The sequence below is a fragment of the Crinia signifera genome, chromosome 19 (genome assembly GCF_055691185.1).
Source record: "Crinia signifera chromosome 19, ASM5569118v1, whole genome shotgun sequence".
Classification (NCBI taxonomy): Eukaryota; Metazoa; Chordata; class Amphibia; order Anura; family Myobatrachidae; genus Crinia; species Crinia signifera.
This window is the reverse complement of record NC_139226.1, coordinates 93,551,190-93,578,605: the sequence shown is the minus strand read 5'-3', so window position 1 is coordinate 93,578,605 and position 27,416 is coordinate 93,551,190. Positions and strand designations below refer to the sequence as shown.

The 27,416-nt window shown below is 45.9% G+C and overlaps 1 protein-coding gene across 2 annotated transcripts in view; it reads left to right on the top strand.

Moving 5' to 3' along the window:
- MEGF6 (multiple EGF like domains 6) overlaps positions 1-27,416 on the top strand; it is a 372,940-nt gene that overhangs the window by 87,487 nt on the left and 258,037 nt on the right. The window contains exon 4 of one of the 2 annotated variants that reach the window (XM_083162933.1): positions 4,814-4,918. The exons of the other annotated variant lie outside the window; for it this stretch is intronic. Within the exon in view, the coding sequence (XP_083019059.1) occupies positions 4,814-4,918 (105 nt within the window). The remainder of the gene's footprint in view (positions 1-4,813; positions 4,919-27,416) is intronic. 2 annotated transcript variants of the gene reach the window in all.

The following is a 27,416-nucleotide window of genomic DNA, read 5'->3' as shown; positions in this document are numbered from 1 at the left end:
TGATGCTGTACCATCTGTTCCAGGAGAGAGGAAGACTGTGTGCTGACCTGCAGGGAATATACTGTGCTTTCCAAGATGCACTGGAGGCCCTCAAGCCAGCCCCGGCTTCGAGGATGTCACAGTGAAAACAGAGCTAAGAGGGGCATACCAAACCCTCGCTGCTCACTAGAGAATGGAAATGTCACTGTGATGGCTAGATGAGTTATTAATGTGCTGTAGAATTGTAAATTGTTAACTGCAGCCTGAGGAAACAAACCAAGGAAATGGCAAATATTATTCTTTCATTTTGCCATAGTATTTATGTTAAAAAACACGCCTCATATTTAATGGACACAGATAAAAATACCCTAATAGTTCTGTTCAATTAAATAGAGTTTCAACCCATCAATCTGCTTCCCTTACTCTGTGGTTCTTTGCGGCTTTTCCACATATTTGAGCTGCAGCGTATAACCTTGGTACCACATGGAACACGACACACATTAGGTAGACAACTAAAGGTCGGCTGAGCTTAGGTTGACACATGAAATAGGTCGACATGGCTAAGGTCGAGGTTGACACAAGCATTAGGTCGACAATGGAAAGGTCGACCTGAGTTTTTAACTTTTTTTTTTTATTATTTTTTTTTTATTTTAGCCGACTTGTGCCGACAGGCTGTATTTCAAGCGCTACCATCCACCAGGGTGTGGAGGGAGAATACACTAGTGTGCCGGGTGCAGCAAGTCATGCGAGGGGACATGGTACACCGGTACGTCGTCCATGTCAGCTTGTGTCAAAATTCGGGAAAAACTCTTACCGACCATAGTCATGTCAACCTATTTCATGTGAGAATGTAAGCACTGTCGACCTTTAGTGGTTCACCTAATGTATGTCGATCTTCATAGTGTCGACCCATACTCATGGAAAGAGATATATATTTTTTTGTATAGCTATCTCTCTCTACCAAATAGATTTCATTTGCAAATGGCTATTATTAAGGAATAGATACAGTTTGGCTTTTAGCATCTCTAGAAAGTGATAAAATGTAGCCCAATAATACATCAGGACCTGACGACTGTTTTGTCATTCGCTGAGACATGACTGAATGCCCAGACACCCACCTCCCATAGATTTTACTCTCAAACAGACCTTCATGTGCGTGATCTATTATCCAAAGTCTATGACAAGCGTTGCCACTGATACGACTTATTGGCTTAATGCATTAGAAGTTCAGGTAATCAGCATCCATTCCTCCGTGTGGCAAGTGTGAATGGCTCAGTAAATCTGCAGAACATTTAAAGACCCAATATCTACTGGCTGCAAAATTGCGGCCAAAGGCTAGAACGTATTTATCAAATGTGAAAATCCCATTATAGAGATATTGTTTGTACCGGACAGGAATTGTGAAAGTAATATCTCAGGAGCCAGAACAATTCTGCAGATAAGGTAACGAGTATTATTTATTGTTTTACAGAAAAGGAAAAAAAACTTTTAATCAGGCATCTTTAGAACTTTTTCCAATACAAGAAAATCTACATTGCTAAACCATGTTATAGTGTGCATTCAGGGCTGTCTTCACAGTATTCAGGGGAAGATGTATGAAGTAGGGATGATCATCGACCATCGATGATTGGAAATCATCAATGGTTTATGGTCAATTTAGAATAGTTTTGACATTGATGGGGGAGAACCAGATTGTTTCCCTCCACAGATGTCCAGCATAAACAAATAGTTTTTTTACCCCCCCTTGTATAGCTCCGCCCCTGACACCCATGAAGCCTGTCCCCATGATTTGATTGGCACACAGGCCCACAGTCTGAGAAAATGGATGGCCATCAGTATGCAAATATGTCATCCATTGCATAGTATGCCACTATCAATGGGCAGTTGCACTATTGCCATTGATGGCAACTGGCAATGATGGCCACCCTTAGTATAAAGCCAAGATAAGGGAGGCGAAGTGAGCCACAGTTCTTGAACACCTTGCTCGACCCCAGCTCCAGTGGTACCAGGAAGCGCTCCTGCCCCTCCTCCCCCCTTGAGGTCCCAACATCCCAGGCTGCAGCCTGATCAGCCTATTGGTTACTCAGGCCTTGAGATCAGGGTGCCCGGTACGCGTCCATAGACCATCGACTTGTTGCCAGGGGTTTTATGCTCATTGACAAGAGGTACATGCTTGTTGTCAGGGGTTTCATGCTAGTTTCCAGGGATTTCTTATTCATTGTCAGTGTATTTTTACTTGTGAACAGGGGATAATATGCTTTTTACCAGGGGGTTACATGCTCATTGCCAGGGGCAATACATATGCAGTATATTTCAGAGCCAATATATACATATATATTTATTGCTATCTGTAAATTCCAAGTAGTTATGTACACTACCCAATAGGACCTCTAACATCTATCCATATGTGCAGTAGGCCCTCTACCATCTTTTTCCTCCAAGGCGGCGGACATTTTTGGAGGAATATTTTCAGCAGATGCCATACGGATAGAAGACCCATTGCTCCCCCAAGCCACCACTTGGGCTGCAGAACCATTTTTATGCCACTGATTCCAAGAAGGCCAGTTTATTTAATATCATCCAAAGGGCTCTGTAATTGTTATGTCCAAGCATGATCACACTGTAGCATGGATAGGGCAGCATGGCCCAGACATACTATTGTGTCTGCAGAGATACAGGCAACACGATCCAACACTTCACTTATAAAAACCTTCGGCCAATCAGCTCACAGATGCCTCTGTGGTCTCTCAAGTTACCAAATAAAGGATTATATTCTAGGAATATGATTTGAGATGCCGCTGGGTAGTGTGTGTGTATGGGGGGCCGGGAGAACATCCTTCAGGGGAAGAAGGGGCATTGGGGTCTAATGCCAAAACTTCAAATATTAAATAATACCCTACAAAAACGTGGTGTGTAAAGAGGACTTTAAAAAAAAAAAAAAGTTTTTGAAAGAAAAAAAGTCCCTATAACGAAGCGGAAGGCAGACAGCATATGGTCTTCTAGGCTCCTGCGAAATGCAGCATTTCTTGTTTTAGTTTTTAAATGAAACCAATGTGTTCCAGCTTAGATGATAACTTAGAAAATAATGGAAAACACGCACAGGTAATCCTCAGAGTTTGCAAATGGAACAGCACACAGCATCCATTGTCTTAGTGCAAGGTGATACGTCTTGGGGATTAGACAGACTAATATATTCTGCAATCCGTCTCCCAGGCATTGAGTTAAGCCAAAAAAGAAAATCTGTATTGCTGAGCGATGTGGCGGATATGGCTGGTATGGTTAATATGGGCAGCAAGGCCACTACCTCTGCAAATATGCTCCTCTTTGGGCATGGGTAATATAGTCGACTCAATGAAGGTCGACCACTGAAGGTTGAAAGGGCGTAAGTCGGCACCTGTAATAGGTCGTTTTTGCAAGTGAACGCACACTGTTCCCATGTCTAGTGACCCGCGATTCTTACCCGGGAATCAAGCTAGGTTTTTAGTGGGTGAAATCTGGGTAATGTACTGTGGAAACCGCTCTTACCTGGGTTTTTTGACCTGGGCAGGTAAGGCTGCCATTGCCCATCCATTCTCCACTGACCATCCCGCCCCTCTGCTGGTGCACGCCCATCGTTGACCAGCCCAACCTCCTGCCCATTGCTCCCCCCCCCCCCGCACGCGCTGGTGCCCGCCCGCAAGTTGCCGACCCCCACCGCTGACTTCCTGGCCGTGGCCCTCCTGCTGCTCTGCTTTCCCAGGTTTCCCTTTTCAGTGGAAGGGATACACTCAGGAAAACCCCAGGGTAACAGTGCAGTGGAATCGGAGACCATGGAAGGGGATCCACCAAAATCCCAGTTCAAAATTCCAGCTGTGTGACCCGGGATTTTGGTGGAAAAACACTATAAGTAATAAATAGTAGGTAAGGTTGTTTTCAATCCTTGCCGATATTTCTGATAGTCAAAAATACTGGCCAGTATCTATTCAATTTCGGGAGTTTCCATCTGGGATCGCCATAGCAAATTCGTCTCTTTTGAAACTCCAAATCTGCACTGGCGAAACATTCCGAATGTTTCCGATACACGTCTTTTGAAATGTTTCCGAAAGGCGAGAAAAGGAAAGGAAAAACATTGAATAGGTCGAATGTGAATTTGATCTATTACAGTGGAAAACTGCCTATATTTTCGACTTTCTGAAATATGTGCAGGGATTGAATACTCCCTATAGGATTAAGACCTCCAACAGAAGTCACAATATGTAACCGTTCTATTCCTCCGTATCAGCAGACAGAAATGTCGACACACATTTTTTTTAATGTAAAAATTGGTAGACATGCGCTAAAACGACTTTTACAAAAAGGTCTTTGTGGCAATGGTCGACCCCTGAAAAGGTTGCATAACATCGGCGGAACTGTGTAACCCAATGGTAATGGCGATGTTTTCAATATAGATCAAGCTCTGAAAAACATTTCCGCCCATACTTTGGGAGAACATAAAGCACAAGGAGCGGAGCGTATTGGGTTATCCTGCGCTGCGGTGCCAGGCTCCGCTTTATGGAGCTAATGTAAACTCTCCCGGAGGTCATGCATGCTTCTTGGTAAGTAAGGAAGTACGCGGTTTATATAGACCCATAAACAAGGAATGCACAGTGACATCTGTACGCTGGTTTCTATTAGGGTTTCTTACTGTTCAAAAAGTATGTAACCCTAATACAGAGTTTCCCAAACAGGCGTAAAGCCCCATACACACTAAGCAATAATGTGCACAATATCGCTCATCAAGGCCTAGTGTTTACACTAATGTTGTTCATTCTGGAGAGTCCTGTATTAGACACTGAGTTTCTCTTGTCTGTTGCAGCTGCCTGCACTTCTGGCATTTGTTTCAATGGAGGACATTGCGTTGAAGGATCTTCCCAGAGATGTCTTTGTCCATCAGGCTTCCAAGGACCTCGCTGCCAATACGGTAGGTGGATTACATTGCTACATTATGAGCTGGTTAGATTGTTGCATTAACCCTACATCCAGACGCAGCCATATTATGGGCAATGCATCTTAACAATCCGCCAGGAACCGATGACATCATCAAGGCATGAACTCACCTCACTCCCCAGGGTGTTATCCAATGGAGAATTGTATATTTAAAACGAACACCTTCTCACACCATACAAAAACCATTATGGCCCATTCAGCTATTGCTTGTATGGGACAACTACTTACAATGTTAACTTTTCAAATTGTTGTTTATCAATATATATAAAAGGCTAACTACACCTCACCTCTGAGGTGAAGTATCGCCACTGACCACTAGAGGCCTCTCGACGGACCGAATTACACCGATGTGTGCTAATAGATGTCATAACAGAAAGTGAAAGCACTTTTTGCAGGGACACAGATTTTTTTTTTTAACTTGCTGGATATGGAGAGAGGGAGCTGTGAAGAAAGAGATTGGAGGTAGGCTAGGGACTGGGGGTGGGGTGGAGAGTTTGTGTCACAGCTCAAAGTGAAAGTACATTGCAGAGCTGTCATTTTGACGGACTTTTAACTAGTAACCTCCTCTAAAGATGCCCCTGTCAACCTTCAATGCCCTACATGCATTATGTTGACAGATACAAATGGTCGATCAGGTCAACATGACAACAATCGATGCAGGATTGGTCAATGACATTTTTTGGAGTTGCGTGTTTGGTAATATGTAAGCACCATCAGTAGGAATGTATACCCTCACAGGTTCGCTTTGCTCACCACTCTTGGGGCAGGTTATATTTCCCTGGCGTAGTCCATGTCGACAGTATAACAAGCAAATTGTTGGAAAATCATGTAAGTCCCGCAAACATGCGTCGACAAATGACATATTGATCTTTTGAACAAGTCACACTTTTGGACCTGTTGACCTTAAGCACTGTCGAGCTTTTAGGTGTCGACATTTTCTACATGTCGATTTAATGCATGTTGACCATGCGTTGTCAACCTGATGACGGTCTACCCAGTCATTGCAGATCGGTCACCCAGATACCGGTGCTCCTTGTTACAGTCTGGGCTACATTACTTGTGTTGGAATACTGAATTATTTCTTGGGCGCTTTTACTTACATTTAACATTTAGCTTTTATTTTTGATTGGCAAAAAATGGAATGTACATTTCGTGTTCTGCTGTATTGTTCTGTATTTACTATATAGGGTGAACTAACTAAGATGCGCGGTCTATTGAAGATGGGATGTTGCCAATAGCAACCTATAAGATTCTATCTAATATCTTCTAGAAGGTGCTAAATAAATAAGTCGTAGAGTCTGGTTGCTATCAGCATCATCGCATCTTCACTAGAACTTCCATCTTAGTAAATATATCTCTGTGCTATGCTGTATTGTACTGTATGTACTGCGTGGCCCTCTGTGCCAGGCACAGTCTGAGCAAGGTAGGTCGGGTCATGTGTAAAACATGTTTTGGACCCCGTGACATGGGATGGGGTTGGACACATGGTATATGTATTACATAAGGCTGTTATTTCACTTGTATAGGAATGGTCAGTATTCTGAGCTCCCTGTGTATAACTCTTGCTGTCATACATTGAGAAGGCAGCGTTTAAAGACCGGTCCCCTCTTTGGACCAGTTTATATCAAGGTCCCCCAGCGATGCATTAGAGGGCAAGGTCGTAATATCAACCCAAGCCTGTAGTGTCAGCTGTACAAACATGTTCTAGCACCAGGGCTGCTTTCATCTATGCAGCAGCTAAATGAGAACGAAAAGTACCAGTGCAAATAAACAAACACACACACACACACACTTTGTAAAAAAACAATAATGAAATAAATACCTTTGTGCTTGTGTCCAAAAAGTTTATACAATTGGAGTATTTGGGTGGCACTGTTTATAACGCCTACCAGTGCACTACAGAACTCTGTGTTTGCTAGATAACATTTTGTGAGCATGGCCTAATAAAGTTTGGTGTGGCCACCAATTTTTTTTGTTTTTTTTTTTTGGGGGGGGGGGGGGGGGGGGGGTGTTTGTAGCACCATTGACCTGCACAATCCATGCTTCAATGCATATGGTGAAAATACATTTCATATTTTTTGCATGCAGGGTAGATACTGGCTTCTTTTGCATGTAGACCACAGATACTGTACAGATTTTAATTTTACTCTACAGTTTTGAGTTATGACACTCTGCGCTAACTCTCTCACTCTCAAAACTTTACATCTGCCTCCCTGCAGTGCGGCATGGAGTTACCCAGGTGCAGTTACTCCGCTCAGAACCGGCGCAAGATCTTGTAGGGCCAAGTAGCCTTAACCTCGGCCCTTCTGTGTGTAACCTCCGTGTAATCATGGGGCTTCTTATAGGCTTCTGGATGTTTTTATAATTTACACCAGTTAGGATGAAAAAAGGATTCTAAAACGATATTGTGTAGTGTTTGATTTGGCTATAAGAAGAACACATGGCGACGTCGGTGTAGAGTTCTGTATCTGCCTTGTGTTGGTATAGTGGGCTGGCATGAGCAGTCCATTAGCACGCGCCCATTACCGTGCATTAATGACAGCGCGGATGGCTCCAGATGTGCCTTCACGTCTTGCGTTCCAGATGGTATGTTTGTTGAGAGGAGTAAATAGCCAACTAACGGTGCGCACGGGAACTCTCGAGACGTGAACCGTGTAAACAGATTACGAAAACATTCACAGCATCAGGCGATGAGGCAGCCATCGGGGAAACGTCTCCATTTCTTGGCTCAAAATATTTTTCTTGTTGTATCCATCAGCTCCTGCGCTGGGGGGCCGGGGGAAGGCAAGACATGTTGCAAGTGATTAAGCAATAAACTGTTAAGTTCTTCCTGCTGGAATTCGCATCCGTCGCTGTTCCGCCACGATTTATACTGTGTGTTGATTACACTTTTATCGATCTAGTCTTCTAAGGGACCTTTAACAATGTATTACACATGTACATTACGGGACTAAGGCTGGATTGTATTTAACTCCAGGTTTCTGAAGATACAGAACATTTTCTTGGAACAAGATAAAGAGGCCATACAGGGCCACCACCAGGGAATGGATGGGGGGGGGGGGGGGGGGGGTTGTACACCATGGCAGAAAAGGGGGACCTGGACTGAAATCTTTCTCAAGTATAATTTGACATAGTTAAGGTTCATATTTCCTTTGCAGCAATGTAGATGTAGAATAGTGTGACCAGTGCAGCGGACATCGGCGGAGTTCAAGAAGGGAGCCATACCTATATTGTCCTGGGCCCCGCAATTTCTGGTGGCAGTTCTGTGCACCACACCTGGTTTTTAAAGTGCCACAGCGGGTTTTTACACTGTATGTGAGTGGCACTTAAATTCGGTTCACACCCATTGAGAAGCAGTAGCTTGAAAAAGTATCTACTCTGTAAATGTAACCCATAGACTAAAAAGGTCACGGTAATTCCATTAACAGAATTACAAAACAAAAAAAATCGCTAGCTACAAGAGTAGTTACATAGGGTAAATGTAATCCCACTGCACAATAGTGGATGCAAGAAAGGGGAAAGTAGCTACTGACCAGTAACATAGATGTAGCTTTTCTGAACTTTACTAATGCTTTTGACATGGTCCTACATTAGACTGCTACACAAACTGGGAAGTAAGGGATTGTGTTCTATGACTTGAATGGATAAGATCTTGGTTGCAGGATAGGAAACAAGGAGTTGTAGTAAATTCACAGGAGGGGAAGGTTACCAGTGGAGTTGCCCAGGATCTGTACTTGGACCAATACTTTTTAATATCTTTGTTGGTGACCAAGCAAATGGTATTGAAGGGAAAGTATGTATTTTTGAAAACGACCCAAAAGTATGCAATAGGGTAGACACATCGGGAGGGGTAAAACAAATGGTTGATGATCTAGGTAGACTAGAAGAATGATCAAGAGCATCGCAACTACAGTTGAATGTCTGGAAATGCAAAATCATGCACTTGGGTCTCGTAAGTCCACAGGCTACATATAGTCTTAATAGCGCTATATGGAAACTACTGAGGAGGAAAAGTGATCTAGGGGCCAAATGTAATAGGGTGAGAGTTTCAGAAAGTGAGAGATTTGGGGAGAGTTTTCCCATGTTTTTTAAAGCAGCAATCAATTACACTGCAAAACCAGGTTGATTTTGCCATGTAATTGATTGCTGCTTTAAAAAACATGGGAAAACTCTCCCAAAATCTTTCACTTTCTGAAACTCTCACCCTATTACATTTGGCCTAGGTGTCATTATTTAAGTTGATTTAAAGGCATGGAAGCAATGTAACAAAGCAATGAGGAAGTTAAAGGTGCCCATACACGTACCAATTACCCGTACTTTTTGCTAAAATAGCATCATTGTGCATGTGTTGTGCATGGGATGCGATGCTATTTTAGCACAAAAAGTACCGGGTAATTGGTAACGTGTATGGGCACCTTAAGTCAGATGGTTGGTGCATAGGGAGAGGAATTGGCAGCAGAAAGAAAGAAGTAATGATACCACTGTATAGGTCGTTGGTACAACCTCATCCAGAATACTGTGTCCAGTTCCGGAGGCCATATCTCCAGAAGAATATAAATGCTAAAGAGGACAACTAAAATGGTGCATGGCCTACACCACAAGACTTACCCGGAATGACTAGAAGCACTTCCCAAACATTCAGATTTCAGCAGTACAGTATAGTCCCATTTTTCAGGGCACTGTCCCGCAGACCCACCCACGGGCCACTGTATCTTGCATGTGGGCAAGAGACTGAGAGACACAATGGTTGAGATTTAATAGGATGAGAGATTCAGAAAGTGAGAGATTTGGAGAGAAATCTCCAGGTTTTTTTAAAGCGGCAATCATTTACACTGCAAAATCAAACTGGTTTTGCAGTGTAAATGATTGTCGCTTTAAAAAAACTGGAGATTTCTTACTAAATCTCTCACTTTCTGAACCTCTCCCTTAAATTTCACCCTTTATTACATCACCGCTGTAGCTGTAGAGTAGCAGTGAACGGATGTCCTGCGCAGGTGCAATCTAAAATAGAACTCCCATTTCGTAAATAAATCCCAGTCTGTCAGCCTATCTAGATACCACTGCTAGATGACTTCTAATATCCTTTTAGTTCATATAGTATACAGCAGTGATTTTCAATCTTTTTACCTTGCGGCACACTAAATAAGATTTTAAAATTGCCAAGGCACACCATGAGATCCCCACAGGGCAAAACACATTGGCCCCCACAGGAAATAAAACAAACCTATTGGCCCCATATAAAAAAAATCACAGTAGTCCCCACAGGTAACAAAAATAAAATACATTGGCCCTTTACATGAAAAGAAGAGACCAGTAAATAACAGTTGAACTAGTGGTGGCTGTAAACTGGTTTGGGCAGCTCTAGATCACGGCACAGTGGTTGAAAAGCACTGGTATAGTACATGGTACAGTTTTTCAAATGTATTTAGAACCAAGGAATCTGTGGGGTGAGTTGATTTACAGTTAGGCTGCTAGGACCCCACAGTAACTCCTGTTTACCTCTGGGTCCCAGGTTCTTTAACCCTTTGCAGTCCAAAATTTATTTTGCATTTCAGTCTGGTTTAAATGAATTGTAATTTATTTATTTTTAAAAAATGGTCTACATTGAATGTTGAACGATGTTAATGTTCTTATTTTAAAGTGACTCCCCACTGGATCTGCTACTAGCGCTAGGGCTGTTGTGCCTGACTAGATGTTGGACTTGAAAGGGTTAAGCAGCCGGTCTGCGCAGCTGTTATCCGGACTGTGGTGACATAAATGCTGTACAACAGAAATGTCTATGCAAACTTTTTGTTTAGAATCCTAAAATTCTACCCCCTACCCCTGCACGTAACTCTAGTACTGCATTCTAGAAACATTCGTTCATCGGAAATAAAATAGCACAGCCAGAGATCGCTGCGGCACAGCCAGATAAAGTGACTTCCCGCAGGACGCCAGTTACTGCTACTTGGTGTGAAAGTTTCTGAGATTCGTGTCCAAGTACAAGTGAGTAGGCAGCTAAAATCCTGGTGGAACGCACAGAATTCTATATTAGTGGGAACATTACCTTCTGCTCCTTGTAAGCTCTTGATGGGAATCGCAGACCTTAAATCACTTACTGCATTCTTCCACCAGCTTACAATTGCTGATTCAGGTCGCTTCCTTCTCTCTGCTACATCTCATGGAAGGAACGCTAATTGCTTTTACAGTGTCATGTTGTTCGGTGATAGAACGGGCTGCGGTGTATTGGAGTAATGCTTACGCGGTGATGTCATTACATGTTGGCAGTGGTATGTGGTCTGCTAGCAGGAAACCAATCCAGAGGTAGATAGCATGGCACTCTCCAGCTGATGTGGAACTACAAGTCTCAGCATGTCTTCCCACACCTTGCCTGAGCTACAGTACATAGAAACGGTGTCTTAACCCTTTGAGTGCCAATTGTCAAAATAGGTATGACCATTTCTAAGCAAGCTTGTTTATTCATCAGAATGGTATGTGGTCGTTGTGTCGACGCTATTAAGGTGAACATACATTAGGCCGACCACTGGAGATTCACTGGCCTTAGTGTGACATAGGCAAAATGTTCACATGCCTAAGGTCGACAGGGTCAAAAGGTTGACACAAGCATTCGGTTGACATTGGGAAGGTCGACAGTGAACAGGTGGTTTTCATGTGTTTTTTTTTATTGAGCCAACATGTGCCGACAGGCGGAATTTCATGCCCTACCATCGACTAGGGTGTGGAGGGAGAATATAATAGTGCCTTGCATGAAGAATGGCGAGTGGACGCGGTGCACCGATCCAGTGTCCATGTTGACCATGTTCACATTCGAGACAAAAAAACGCGAAAAACCCATGTCGACCTTTTGACTGTCGGCCTTCCCAATGTCAACCTAATGTGTTAATTGACTTTTTGACCCTGTTGACCTTAGGCACTTTGACATTTTGTCTCTGTCGACCCAAAGACCCATACCCATCTTAATTACCCGTAATGTTACCTTTTATATAGGAAGTATAATCTCTTTTTACCCAACATTTTTTATTTGAATTTATATAACAAATGTGAGCGGCGCTGGCCTTTTTTAGCGGATATTTTGCACATCTCTCACCGAGATGTTGGTACTACAAAGGGTTAAAGCTCCAATTCCATTTTGGACATATAGGCTCTGATACACAGTTATTGGTAATACAAATCAATGATTTTTCTAATGCCAATAATTTTATACGTAACTGCATAAGGAACTGCAGTGTGTTGATGGCTAGTCTTCTGACTGTGGCCAAGCATGATGAATTTGCGCTAGACGCCATGCACTATAAATGGCTAAATGTATGTTTAATAATGTTTTTGTATCATGTTCTATTGAAGGCGCTGTACGAGATTGAGAATTATGGGAACACATGAACGATACACCTATGTATAAGGTATTTTGGTTTTAAAATGCATGGACAGTTGAGAACAGTTCATGGAACATCCTCACAATTAGGAAGCCATATGCCATATGCTAATTACCCTTCTTGTGCGATAACGAGGTGTTTTGATGTTGGTCAGCGCACTCCAGTATCCTGTTGAAAGGTGCAGTGTAAAGTAAACAGAGATAGTGGGGCAGATGTGTTCCACCTGGAGAAGAGATTAACGTGATCTCTTCTGACTGAGCAGTGTATGATGCTGTAACAGCTTTGTATACAATGAAATAGTCCCTAGCATTTTTAGCGACCACCTTTTAAAAAAAAAAAAAAATTGTGCAAAAAAACATCATTACCATCAAGACAAAAGTTTCTTCATCTTGCGACTAACAGGAACACGACATAAGTAGTCTCGTTCTCTGCCTGTCACCAGTCATGAGGTTTCACTGCCCACAAATCCAAGGCCTGACAGTGTCCCTCAGGCCTAGTGTCTAATGCCTGGTGGTGTGGCATACCTCACAACTTTCTGGTTTTTGGAAATTAGGGGGCATGGCCTATACTCACATCATCCTTTTTGTGAGCCTCTAGTAGGGTTACCACCTCATCCCTTTTAATAAGGGACACATTAATTACACAGGGTCTGTGGCTGATTAAAACCAGGTGAAATGGAGGGTCTGTGGCTGAAATAGAGTCTTGAAGTCAGCCAGCCACAGAACCTGTGTAATTAATATGTGTCCAGAATTAAAGGGATGAGTTGTTAACCCTAGACCCTAGCCATGCCCCCAGCCCCCCTGTCAGAAGCTGACAGGGGAACTCCCAACAAGGGGTGTGGTATTACAATTTAGACCGTATACAGTAATGCCCATTACACAATTTAGCAAACTCCGTAATACCCATTACACATAAAGCCGCATGCCGTAATGCCAATTACACATAAGGCCACACACCATAATGCCCATTACACATTGGGTACTCTTTACTTAGAAGGGCGCCCATCATGGCCATCTCGGGCATTGAATGCACTAAAAAATCGGGTGCGATGCGACCGACGAGATGCCCGAGATTTCCCATAGGGAACAATGTTAAATGTCTCAATTGACCCGATTTTCCTGTTCAATGCATCAATTGACCCAATTTTTCCATAGGAAACCATGTTAAATGGGCCACAGAGGCTAAATAGGCACCCTGAAGTGTATAAAAGCCACCCGAATTGTTAACGCCACCCCACGATCAACGTCAACCCGCAGCGTGGCGAGCGCAGCGGTACGCGTCCTACGACCTTTTAATACCCCCACTATCCACGTCGGCGTGGAGTTGAGAATAGAAAGTGTGGCGAGCGCAGCGAGCCACCGAGCCCGAAGCGTGGCGCGCGCAGTGAGCCCCGCGAGGGGACGCAGATACCTTCACAGGTATCCGCGTCCCCTCGCGGGCTTCACAGCTGTCCGCGTCCCCTCGCGGGGCTCGCTGCGCTCGCCACGCTTCGGGCTCGGTGGCTCGCTGCGCTCGCCACACTTTCTATTCTCAACTCCACGCCGACGTGGATAGTGGGGGTATGAAAAGGTCGTAGGACGCGTACCGCCGCCCCTCGCGGGCTCGCTGCGCTTGCCACGCTTCGGGTTGACGTTGATCGTGGGGTGGCGTTAACAATTCGGGTGGCCATTATACACTTCAGGGTGCCTATTTGGCCTCTGTGGCCCATTTAACATTGTTTCCTATGGAAAAATCGGGTCAATTGAGGCATTGAACAGGAAAATTGGGTCAATTGAGACATTTAACATTGTTCTCTATGGGAAATCGCGGGCATCTCGTCGGTCGCATCGCACCCGATTTTTTAGTGCATTCAATGCCCGAGATGCCCGAGATTTTTTACTAACGATGCCCACGATCAAAATCGTGGGCGCCGTTCTAAGTAAAGAGTACCCACATTGTGCCACACATCATGATGCCCATTACATACTATATAACAAACCGTAATGCCCATTACATATTTGCCACATAAGTGCTGCTTACCTACGTGCTCATTGCTAGGGGGTTCTTGCTTGATGGCACCATAGTACCCATTACACATGATCCCGCACACCATAGTACCCATTACACATGATGCTGCACACATAATGTCCCTTACACATGATGCTGCACACATAATGCCCCTTACACATTAAGTCACACATTATGCGTAATGCCCCCACATACCGCCACTTGTAGCGTCCCTTAGGCAATGCCCCCAAAAGTGCCACTTACTGTAAATTTTTATATGAGCCTTCGCTGCTGCTGCAGGGAGAGATGGAGAGCGGTGCAGCTGCTTCTATGGGGAGAGGCGCAGAGCATTCTCCAACTCCCCTCCTGGTGTCCCCTCTAGCCGAGTGGACATTTGAAATATTGTGCGCGCTGTTGTTGTGCGTGACGTCAGGGGAGCACGCCGGGCGCCGGCACCACATGATTAAAGGGGGGGGGGGGGTGGGCTGAGGTGAAAGCGGGGAGAAGAATTGGAGCGGAAGCTGCAGGGGTGACAGTCATTGACAGCTGGGCAGACAGCAGGGGACTGCCCGGCTGTATTCAGAGCACTGCAGCTCACGGCTGATTGAAATAATACCCCTTTCACAACAGAAAATGCAGGGATTTACCCGGGAATATGGTCCCAGGATCATGCAGGGACATTCCTAGGCTGACCCCATATACACCATCCTAGTCCATGCATTTTCTGGTGTGAGGGGGAGAGACAACCACTCCCCTCTCCCTACCCCCCTTTAACCAACCAGCTATATCTTCGGAACCAACTGACCCATTTACATGAGACAAGTATCATATTGAAGAACTTTTGAGTTGGCTTTAAATGATTTTGGTCCAGTGAAACTGGGCCATTTGGTTCCAGAGTAATCTGCCCTCAAAGAGCATGAACAGCCATGAAATTCCATTTCAAAAATAAAAAAATCTAGTTACCCACAATATCTCCGAACTAATTGATCCATATGAACCAGCCTGGTATCAAATTGAAGGCCCAGCGATTTGGGTTCGAATGAGGTCAACCACGAGCTTCTGTGATACCAGAGGGGGAACTGGCAGCCACCGGAACTGGGTGGGGGTTGGAATTAGCGGGTCCCATATTATCCTATGAGGAAAATGTTCCAGGCCGATATCTCTGGTTCCCGTGGGGCTAGCAACACAGGGCGGGGCTCTTGAAAAGCCCTGGTCCTCCGCTACAAAATGAGCTGCAATGTCTGAAATGACACGGGGGGCACGTGCCCGGGTGTCACCCCTGAATCCACCCATGCTGGCAGTAGCCCTCTGATGGCCATGCAGAAATGCATTTCCAAATTCAAACCTACAGGATATGGAGTGTAACAATAAATCTGTCCTGCCTTTGTTGGCAATGATGAAAAGCAGCCAGTTTTTACCATGCATGTAATTTCATGCACCAAGGCCTGGACTATATGGAGCCCCGAACATTGCCCCCTGGCAGACTTGCAGCAGTGTCGCAGTGTATTATGTCTGCTGCCTTTGCTGGTTCCTGTACCCGGTAGCAGTGGTGTCGACGGTGCATTTGCTGCACATACTCAATGCAAAATACCCTGAGAAGGCTGCGGAATGGATTCGCAAGGACAGAGCTTTGTCGCAAGCTCTGCCCTGCATGTGATAAATCAAAATTCAATAAGGGGAGCCACACCCACTGCCACCAACTGCCATTCCAAACTGACTGACTGTATGGTACTTGTGTATTAGCAGGGCGCCCAATTAGCATACGTACGCTAGCGTAGTGAAATCGCATCATGCATTGTATCGCATGGCCCTTTTTTGTGCCGTGCGATGCAATCACTAGTTAATATGGTACTTGTATAATAGTTAGCGTAGCCGTGCTGTCAGAATCAGCGTTGGCTGTGTAAATAGCGTAGTCAGTCAGAAGTAACACCCCCACTATCCATGCCAGCCTGAAGCGTGGCGAACAGACGTGTTGCACGTCCTCCCGACCTTTTCATACCCCATACTCCACTATCCACGTCAGCGTGGAGTTGATTTTATAATTCCTTTACATGTATTCCGGTGGCTCGCTGCACTCAACACACTTTATAGCATCAACTCCACGCCGACGTGGATAGTAGAGGTATGAAAAGGTCGGGAGGACGTGCAACACGTTTGCTCGCCACGCTTCGGGCTGGCGTGGAAAGTGGGGGTGACCTAAATCCCATTGCATGGCATTGCACTTGATAGAAATAGTAAATCCAGTGCTTTACTGTATATATTGCAGTATATCTAGTGCTGTTCATTGCATATCGCATCGCATTAATCGCACAGCACAAAAACGTGCCAAGCGATGTGATTTCACTACGCATACGTACGCTACGAACCCGTTTTTGTGCCATGCGTCATGCGATTTCAGTATGCAGAATAGCCCACAAAACAAATAGCGTAGTGGGCGCCGTGCTATTACAAAAGTACCCAAAAAAACAATCAAATTACATTTTTCAATAAATCCCACAACATCCCATAGAATAAGACGTGAATTACAGCTCCCTGAGAATCACGTCCGTCACCTCTGGATTAGGAAATAACAGACTTTATGTAGCAGCTTGGGGAAGAAAAAACCTACTTTGATTTATAAATGCATTTAAGGTTTTTATCTATTCCACAAGCAGCAGATTATTCCAGCAGGGAATCTGTTCCTTTTCATTTTCCAAATCGGATCCCGCGCCACCTGTACTGGTACAAATAACAAGTTGTAAAGTTCTTGTTCTTGAATTCTCTCCCCAGCATGAAAACACAACCCCTGCTTAGATTTCATTACTGGCTGTTTCACTAGCTGTAAAATGTCTCCAGCCTCCCTGTAAGAAAGGAACAATAAACCTACAAGGTGCAGGCTTCCTGCGTCTCGCTTAAATGGAACGCGGCGCGTTTCTCTTCTGAATGCTTAGTATAGTATATTCGGATTGAATATACTAAATGCCTCAATAGGAAAAATCTGGAGCAATATTCTTAGAAATAAGCAAACAAGAAAAACAATGTTCTCAGGTGTAAACTGGAATGAGGATGGAACCTATAAGGTTTCCATTGACCAACCACCTGGCAATCGGGGGGCATTCGCTGTACCAATGCAGTTTTAAGATTCTGTGCTAGTGTACACTCCAGAGTATGTTGGCATTGTAGAAATAAATGTTAATTGTCATAATAATTGGCGAGTGTCCTAAATTGACTCTTCAGTGCTGGTTACCAGTCTGTGCGAAACGCGTTGACATTTGACATGCTGTGTCTGGGATTTACTTATCGGATAACCGGCCTAATAGACACAGAAATATTACAGAGTAATCCCTTTCCTGTATATTTATAAAAGACTATTAAGATTGTTACAGTCTGGCGGCTATGTCTGGGTATTTTGTATTATGGAGAATGAATGACATTCTCTAACCATACACAGATAGTCTCTCTGACAGTCTTTGTGTGAATCACTTGTTAACTAACAATTGTTGCAGGACAGCATTGTAATCCCCAGAGCATCTTATTTATTAGAATGTTCACTGAGAAATAGAGTTTTGTTTTGCGATTACTAATGCCGCCTTATAACCGCAAGAGAAGCTGGATTTATTATATCTTGCTGGCCAGATAGCTGACTTATGTATAGTTTAAGATATAACAGTATTGTTACGTTGCTCCTGGTCATGATTTAACTGCCTAACCCATTATATGTAATATTTTCACTATTTGGGGACATAAGGTCCATACACGCTGGGCGATTTTTACCCGTCTATGCAGAGCAATGATATGAAAATAGCTAAGCTGAAAGACTCTGGCTCCACCCCCTGACATCACTGGCCCCACCCTCAGATAACATACAGGGCATGGATCTCCATGTGTAAATAGGGGCCCACTCGAATGACCCGGCTTACCCATTTACCTCCCGGGACCAATCTTGCAAGATAGCCAGGTTGAATTCCTGGGTCGCAGGACCTGGATTAACCCTTTTCCACTGAGCCATGACGTGGGTTATCACAGCAATAATAGTAACCTGCATTTTAGCAGAAAAGTAAAAGATTTTTAGAGTAAAAGGTGTATAAAAGGGTCCGGTATGATATGCCGGCGGGTCGGAATCCCATTGGTTGAAATACCGAAGCCGGAATCCCGACTGCCAAAATGCTGACAAGGGGGGGCAATGGATTGCCCCCCCTTGCGGGCTCGCTACGCAGCGGGCTCGGTGCCTCGCTACGCTCTGCACACTATTTTATTCTCCCTCTAGGGGTGTCGAGGGACAAAGTGATGGTATTGCGGCGGTCTGGATTCCGGTGTCAGTATTTTGACCGCCGGCATATGGACCACATCATGTATAAAAGACTATGTGGAGCCAACACAATGGGATCTTTACACTAGACATGGTGCTGTTGGTAAGATTTCAAAACACATGTGCTTATTGCACAATGCCCAATGACTTCTACTGAGAAGGGCGGGGCTAAGCATATGGGGGCATCACCATACCCAGGTGCCAATACTGAAGCTCTCTTTACATGCTACAGTTTATATAAGGCCAAGCTTTGGAATTATCAGGTGTGATGGTCCCTTGGCCTGTTCTGGTCCCCTGTACCCACCCCCTGACAGGACCCCTGTACACCACAACCACCCATTGATTGATTTATTGCAAAAATGTATTGATAAGTTGGAGAGAGCCACCGTGCATGCTCCATATTCATTCCATTAGGGAGGCTTCAATCACTAACCAAGATGGATGTTAACCCTAATTCTGCGTATGCACCGCACCAACGTGACACTGTTAGAGCACCAAAGTAAAACAAAATGGACGTTTTCCCTTTAGCACAGTAAGACCTTGTGATTACCGCTTACCACAATACTTTCAAAGAAGTTGGTACTATTGTACCATGCCACGCCCCCTTTCTGGGGACCTGTAAACTCCGCCCCACAGTGATCTGTATAAGCATAACTGTGAATACGGCTGTACAAGTCCCATTGCTGCTCAAAAACCATGCTGCTGGTTAAGTACTGGGCTGTTTGTTGTCTTAGGGTAGGGGTGGCCAAACTGGTCCTTGAGATCTACCCAGAGGCGTAGGGAGGGCGGAGCACGAGCTCCAGGCACCGAGACAACAAAGGGCATCAGAGCCATGCAGCCCGCTCCCTCCCCCGCCTGCTCCCTGCTCTGCCCGATTGAGCTCAGCTTCCGCCCTGTCCGCCGATATTGTGTCTCCCGCTGGACCGCTTACCAATAGGCACTTGCAGTTCAGCAGCCAATCAGAAAGCGCCTATTGGCTGGCGGTCCAGCGGGAGACTTAATTGAAAATAGCTGCGGACAGGGGCAGCTCAGCTGGGTAGAGCATGGAGTGAGCAGGATACAGGAAGGGGTCCCCCTTGGCAATGAGCAATTTTAGCCCCCCTTGGCAACAAGCTATTTCATGAGCCCCTGGTAACAAGCTTGAAGCCCCTTGGCATCGAGCATGAAGTTCCTAGCAATAAGCATGTACTATAGGTAAGTGGCACTTATGTGTCAGATGTGTAATGGGCATTACGGTTTGTTATATAGTATGTAATGGGCATCATGTGTGACCTTATGTGTAACTGGCATTACGGCATGTGGCTTTATGTGTAATGGGTATTACAAAGTTTGCTAAAAAGTGCAATGGGCACTACGGTGTGTGGTATAATGTTAGGCAGCGCCCACTTTTTACTGTGAAAGAGCCCCGCCTACTACAAATCGAAATATGCCCTTGCTCCGGGCACCATTGCACCTAGCTACACCACTGGATCTGCCAATGGTCCACATTTCCTAAATCCCCTAGCTCAGTGGTAGCCAACCCTAGCCCTCGAGAGCTACCAACAGTTCACATTTTCCAGACAACCTAGCTGCTGCACAGCTGCACTCATTAATCACTGGCACATTTTAAAAGATACACAGATGGAGCTAATTATCTCACTTGTGATTCTGTGAGGAGACCTGCAAAACATGCACTGTTGGTAGCTCTCAAGGACTAGGGTTGGCTACCCCAGCCCTAGCTGGTGCACAGCTGTAGTCATAACTAACTGTCACATTTGTCACACCTGCAGGGCTGCCAAGAGAAATCCTGGGCCCCAGTACAACAGTGACACGGGGCCCCCCTGGAGTGGCAAGTGACAGAAAAGAGGTGTGGCCATTAAAGGACATAGGGGTGTGTACCACACCATATACCCTTTATGCAACACAATAGTAGACCCCTTATACTTGCCCCTTTACACATTATGCTACACAGAATGAGTCAAAATTCACATGGAATGGCACAAAATTCAAATGATTCCACACAGATTGAGGCAAAATTCAGGGAGAGTGAGAGTAATGGTGGGGATGCAGGGAGAGACATGGCGGGGACAAAGGTGCAGAGAGCGGGATGCAGGGACAGAGACGGTGGTGACGAAGGGCCAGATGGTGGGGACGCAGGGACAGAGACAAAGTAAGTCTAGAAGGTCATTTCTATGTAAGGGATGGCAACAGAAATCTTGGGGCCGGTACACCAATATCACTGGTATTGAAAAATACTGAAACCCGGGATCCAGGGATTGGCATCCCTAAAAGAAAATTGCCCCCTGTGCCCCCACACTGACTTGCTACGGAGGGGGGCAGGCGGCCGCAGTGCAGAGGCAGGCGTCGGGTAGACATGTGCGACGTGGGAGGCCCGGTGGCGAGCAGGTTCAGGCGTAGGGTATGATGTGGGAGGCCCGGTCAGACGCTGCCCGGCATTAGACTGCACATGCGAATGCGTGAGTTGGTGCATGGACACAGCTAACCCCATGCCCGCTCTCCTAGTCCAGTGGTCTCCAACCTTAATTGAGCGAGAGCTACTTGTGACAAGAAAAGACAAAAAAAAAGTCCCCGAGAGCTACTAAAATTTGAACAATGCCCCTAATACTATGCCGCAAACCGTAATGCCCCAGCGAAATATGCTGCACACTGTAATGCCCAATACATTATGCCACACACCGCCATTTCTCTGAAGCATGATGCAGCACACCATAATGCCTGATACTATGCTGCACACTGTAATGCCCCTGACACATTATGCCACACATTGCAATACCCCTCACACCTAATGCATACCTCCCAACTACGGCAGTGGAGAAAGGAATATATGTGCTTGCCGCAGGCATGCGGCAAAATTTTTTGGTCGCCGTTTTGTCGCTGTAAGGGCATAGCCAGTGTCTAATACCCACAGGACCGTCCCCAAAAAATGGGATGTCACACAAAAATCGATACACACTGACTATGCCACACCACGTTGCCCCCCACAGTAAGGCTTCTAATACATTATAAATTACCTGCTTGTTGCCAAGGGAGTTAATGTCCATTGCCAAGGGGTTAATATGCATTGCCAAGGGTTATTGCTTGTTGTCAAGGGGAGTTAATGTCCTTTGCCAGGGGTTCTTGCTCGTTGCCAAGAGGGGGGTTAATGTCCGTTGCATTGGGGTTCTTGCTCGTTGCCAAGAGGGGGGTTAATGTCCGTTGCATGGGGTTCTTGCTCGTTGCCAAGAGGTTAATATACATTGCCATGGGTTATTGCTTGTTGCCAACGGGTTTATATTTGTTCCCAGGAGTTAATGCTCATTGCTAAGGGGGGGGGTTAATGTACGTTGCCAGGGGTTCTTGCTCGTTGCTAAGGGGGGGTTAATGTCCATTACCAGGGGTTCTTGCTCATTGCCAAGGGGTTATTAAATGTTGCCAAGGGGTTAATATTTTTTGCCAGGGGTTCTTGCTCATTGCCAAGGGGGGTTTATTTCCATTGCCAGGGGTTCTAGCTCGTTGCCAAGGGGTTAATTAGTGCCCGGCCACCCGCCCATCAGCTGCTGCTGCCCCCTGCTTTACCCTGCCTTCCCCTGCGCACAGAGAGACAGACGCTAGAAGACATTTTTCACTTCGAGCGTCTCTGACAGGAAACACAGCTCTGCAGCGTTACCATGAAGTGCAGAGCTGTGCTTCCTGTCAGACGCTAGAGGTGAACTATGACTTCTAGCGTCTGTCTCTCCATGTGCAGGGGAAGGACAGACAGGGGAAGGCAGGGGCAGCCGCAGCTGACGGGCGGGTGACCGGACACATGGGCGGGCGGACAGGTCCTTGTCCTCCTGACGCACCCGCAGCCCAAAAAATATATTTTGAAGTGTGTGTCCAGACCCGGGCCCCCCTGGCAGGACCGGGCCCAGGTAAAATGTACCCGCCCCCCTGCCTCTCGGCGGCCCTGCAGACCTGCTGCATTCATTCCTACTATAGATCCACAGGTTACCTGAGACACATTGACTGTTGGTATATCTTGAGGACAGGTTTGGCCACCCTTGTATTCGGACATCCACTGATGTCTACCTACACTCTGCCATATCACCGCGATTTGTATACACACACACACACACACGCCGACAAAAACTGCATCTGATTTATGGCAGTTTTAAAACCACAATCTGAACTATCTGTTCGTAATCTAACCTCTCCCCATTAATTATTCTCAAATTGCATTATAATAATAATATTAATAACAAATCTAGGAATGGTACAATCCTTAGAGAAATCTTCGAGCGTTTCTTCAGATGCACAGTGGAAATGACTGAGAGCCTATCAAGCATTACGTTCACTCTTTTGCTTTCATCAGCTAGAATGTTTCTTGTCTCCAGCATATTATGGTAGTTTTAGTGTGACCTGGAAATCATTCAGCCGAATCCAAAGGCAAAATGATGGTATAATAGCGTAGTAAGCGAATCAGTGATATTTCATAGTATGTTATCTCATATCTAGGGAGCGTAACAGCGCCATCTACAGGACACCATCCAGTAATAGGTCTAATTACGGTATATAAATGCCAACATGTAGCAACATTTTTTTATAGCATCTTTTATGCAGATTTTCTTGTGAAAACTCAAGGCATTAACGTTTGATTTAATTATTGAAATTAGAGAATCATTTTAAATATTAGTTTTTTTTTTATTCCTCAAGTATGGGCTCCGCCTATCCGTGCTTTTCCCCGGAGGGCCCTTTATGCCAGGTTTTCTTGTCTACCAGTTTTTGTTTCTTCTGGTTTTCCAGAGAAAAAAATTAATTTTTTATTTTATTTAAAATCTGTTTCGGAGGTTGCCATGGCTGCCATAAGGATTACGCGCATCTCGGGCAGTGAATGGTATCGCATATGATATATTGTATGCAAATGAAGCGCATCCGGTGTATCGTGTGTTACGTTTGCCGTAAGGCCTGGAGTGTAGGTAACGGGAGATGGGGGAAGGGAGGTCAGGCGTGAGCCCGCAGCCGGGACCGCCGGTCAGGACGGCCACGGCAAAACCTACGCTGACTCTGTTGAGAACCCCGGGCAGATGACAAATCCCTGCGGGAACTAGGCTTCACCTGTGGCCGCCGCGTCCGAAGGAGCGAGTTAGGCCCGCTCCAACCCCGATGCAGCTAGGTCTATGTGTGGACAAAGGATAAGGGATCGCCAGGGGTAACTCAAAAGGATAAACTGTCTACAGGACCTGGCTGGACATAAACCCCTGTCTGCCGGCACCTGGCCAAAGACGGGAGTGCGACCTCGTCGCAAACACCTGGGACGTGAAACGGGGAATCACCATAACACAAAAGTGTACAAGGAAGCGAGTCCCCAAAGCAAACACAGGGGAAAGGAATACGGATACCCTGCCTAGCACTAAATGACTAAATGGAAGTAGGAACAGAACGAGAAGCTGTAAGACAGTATAAGAACATAAACACACGCTGAGCCCACGGCGGGGCTGGTCCAGCGTCCCGCAAGGGGAACTGAACGGGAGTGACAGCTAAGGAAATGAACAAGGAACTTAGCAGCTCCACAAGGAAGATATACCAGGCTCCACGGGAGCACTTACGTGACCCAGGGAGGCACTCAGCAGGACAAAAGGGAGACCCAAGAAGTAGTCCAGAAATGGGTCCGACACGCAGGACAAGCAGGCACCACCAAGGAGCAGGACCAGGTACAAGAGGCTGTGGGAAGCGCTCAGGACCGGGAACACGCAGGAGAAGCGCTATAACCGGCGTCTGTGCCCAGCAGACGCCGGCTTCTTATTCATACTGCGCGCTGCCTGAGTGACGTCAGGCGCGCGCGAGAGTTGTGGCCGGGCGGAAGTTGGGGACGTTGCCTAGCAACGCCTCGACGCTCTGCCTCGGGAGGAGGCCTGGAACGCGGCTGGAGCGCATCGGCAGTACTGCTGCTGCGCTCCCCACTCGCCGTCCGTCCGGGCACTGAGAGCACCGGACGGCGGCGCGCAACAGTACCCCCCCCTTGAGGAAGGGTTAACAACCCTTTACCACCGGGTTAAACAGGAAATTCTCGAAAGAAAATCCTCTTGAGGTTGGGCGCATGAAGATCTTTGTCAGGAACCCATGACCTCTCCTCTGGACCAAATCCTCTCCAGTGTACCAAAAACTGCAAGGAACCTCTCATGAACTTGGAGTCCAGAATCTTCTCTACCGGGAATTCTCGTTGTCCCCGTACCATTACTGAGGAAGATCCCGCGTCCCTTCTGCGAGGAAACTTTTGAGAGAAGAATACTGGTTTAAGCAGGGAGGCGTGAAAGGTACTGGCAATCCTGAGGGATTTGGGTAAGGACAAGCGAAACGCGACCGGGTTTATCTTCTTGATGATCCGAAAAGGACCAATGAACCGCGGTCCCAACCTTGCAGACGGTTGGTGAAGTTTGATGTTGCGGGTCGACAGCCAGACCCAATCCCCGACTTTGAAGGTACAGGGACGTCTGGCCTTGTCTGCAAACACCTTCTCCTTAAATGCAGCCTCCTTGAGAGCGACGTGAATACTCCTCCAAATGACTCTAAGTCGAGAAGCCGAAGGGGAGATGGAACTGGAAGCTTCGGGACCCAAGGAGTTTGCTCGGGGATGGAACCCGTATACAGCGAAGAATGGGGAGGTCCTGGAAGCTGAATGATGTGCATTATTATATGCAAATTCAGCAAGCGGTAGGAAACCTGCCCAATCATTTTGCCATTTGGACACAAAGCATCTCAAGTATTGTTTGAGCGACTGGTTTAATCGCTCCGTTTGTCCATTGGCCTGGGGGTGAAAGGCTGAGGTTAGGCTGGTCTTAACTTTCAATGCAGCACAGAAGAGTCTCCAAAACTGTGCTACAAATTGTGGACCGCGATCAGAAACAATATCTGAAGGTAACCCGTGCAGTCTGAAAATATGCTGCAGGAACAGAGTTACCAACTCCTTGGCCGATGGTAATTGTCTCAAGGCCACAAAGTGCGCCATCTTAGAAAACCTGTCTATGACGACCCAAACTACTTGGCAGTGGGCGGACACCGGTAACCCGACAATAAAATCCATCGCCAAATGCAACCAGGGTCTGACAGGGATGGACAAAGGCATAAGTTCCCCCATGGGCCGAGACCTCGGGACCTTATGCCGGGCACAGTCTTGACACGACAAAACAAATTCCCTGGTATCCCGTGACATGCCAGGCCACCAGACAGTACGAGAGAGAAGTTTCCAGGTTTTAGAGACTCCCGGATGACCGGCCAGTTTGGAATCATGGGACTCCGTAAGAACCCTACTTCTAAGAGACGGGGGAACATATAATTTGTTGATGGGGGTCTGGGCTGGTGCCTGACTTTGAGCCTGACTTAAGAGGGCCTCCAGAGTCTGTTGGGCTCCGACAAAAATTCAAGATGTTGGCACAATAGAACTCTTACTGGTTTTGTTATCCTGTCGAGGAAGAAAACACCGAGACAGGGCGTCAGCTCGGATGTTTTTTGAGCCTGGTCTATAAGAGATGACAAAGTTAAAGCGCATGAAAAATAACGCCCACCGAGCCTGTCGAGCGTTAAGCCTTTTCGCAGTCTCAATATATTGCAGGTTCTTGTGATCCGTGAGGACAAGAATCTGATGCACCGCCCCTTCCAGCCAGTGACGCCACTCATCAAAGGCCCATTTAATGGCAAGCAATTCTCTATTACCAACATCATAGTTGGCCTCTGCCTGTGAGAATCTCCGGGACATATAGGCACAGGGATGTAAATCCAGTGAATCTGGATCCCTTTGAGATAATACTGCTCCCGCCCCTACTTCGGAAGCATCTACCTCCACAACAAAGGGAAGATTCGGATCCGGATGTCTAAGAACCGGAGCTGAGACAAACGCTTGTTTCAAAAATTCAAAGGCCTGCTCCACCTGAGGAGACCACTGAGACGGGTCGGCACCTTTCTTGGTTAATGCCACCAATGGTGCGACAATAGAAGAAAAAGACTGGATAAAGCGCCTATAATAATTGGCGAAGCCAAGAAAACGCTGGATAGCCTTCAAACTGGTAGGACGGGCCCAGTCCACCACCGCTTGAAGCTTCTTAGGGTCCATTTGAAATCCCTGAGAGGAAATAATGTAGCCCAAAAAATAAACCTGTGTGACCTCGAACTCACACTTCTCTAATTTGGCAAATAATTGATTCTCTCTCAATCTTTGCAGGACCTGTCGAACCTGGGTTCTATGTGTTTTCACGTCTTGTGAAAAAATAAAAATGTTGTCCAAGTACACGACTACAAACTGGCCTAAAAAATCACGAAGGACATCATTGATAAAGTCCTGAAAAACGGCAGGGGCATTAGAGAGACCAAAGGGCATGACCAAGTACTCATAATGCCCCGTCTGGGTACTAAAAGCCGTTTTCCATTCATCGCCTTCCTTGATCCTGATGAGGTTATAAGCACCTCTCAAATCAATCTTGGAAAATATCGTTGCAGACCGCAACTGATCAAAAAGTACAGTAATCAAAGGAAGGGGATAGGTGTTTTTTACCGTGATTTTATTTAAGGCACGAAAATCAATACAAGGCCTTAAGGAACCATCCTTCTTGGCCACAAAAAAAAAACCCGCACTGAGAGGGGATTTTGACGGGCGGATGAACCCCTTTTTTAGACTCTCCTGTACATATTCATCCATTGCCTTCGTCTCTGGGATAGATAAGGCATACAATCTCCCCTTGGGCAAGGAAGCATTGGGAATAATCTGAATGGCACAATCGTATGGGCGATGGGGCGGAAGACTGTCTGCTTTCCCTTTAGAAAAAACATCTGCAAAGTCCTGATAAGGGGACGGTATCCCAGACAGGGAGACAGAT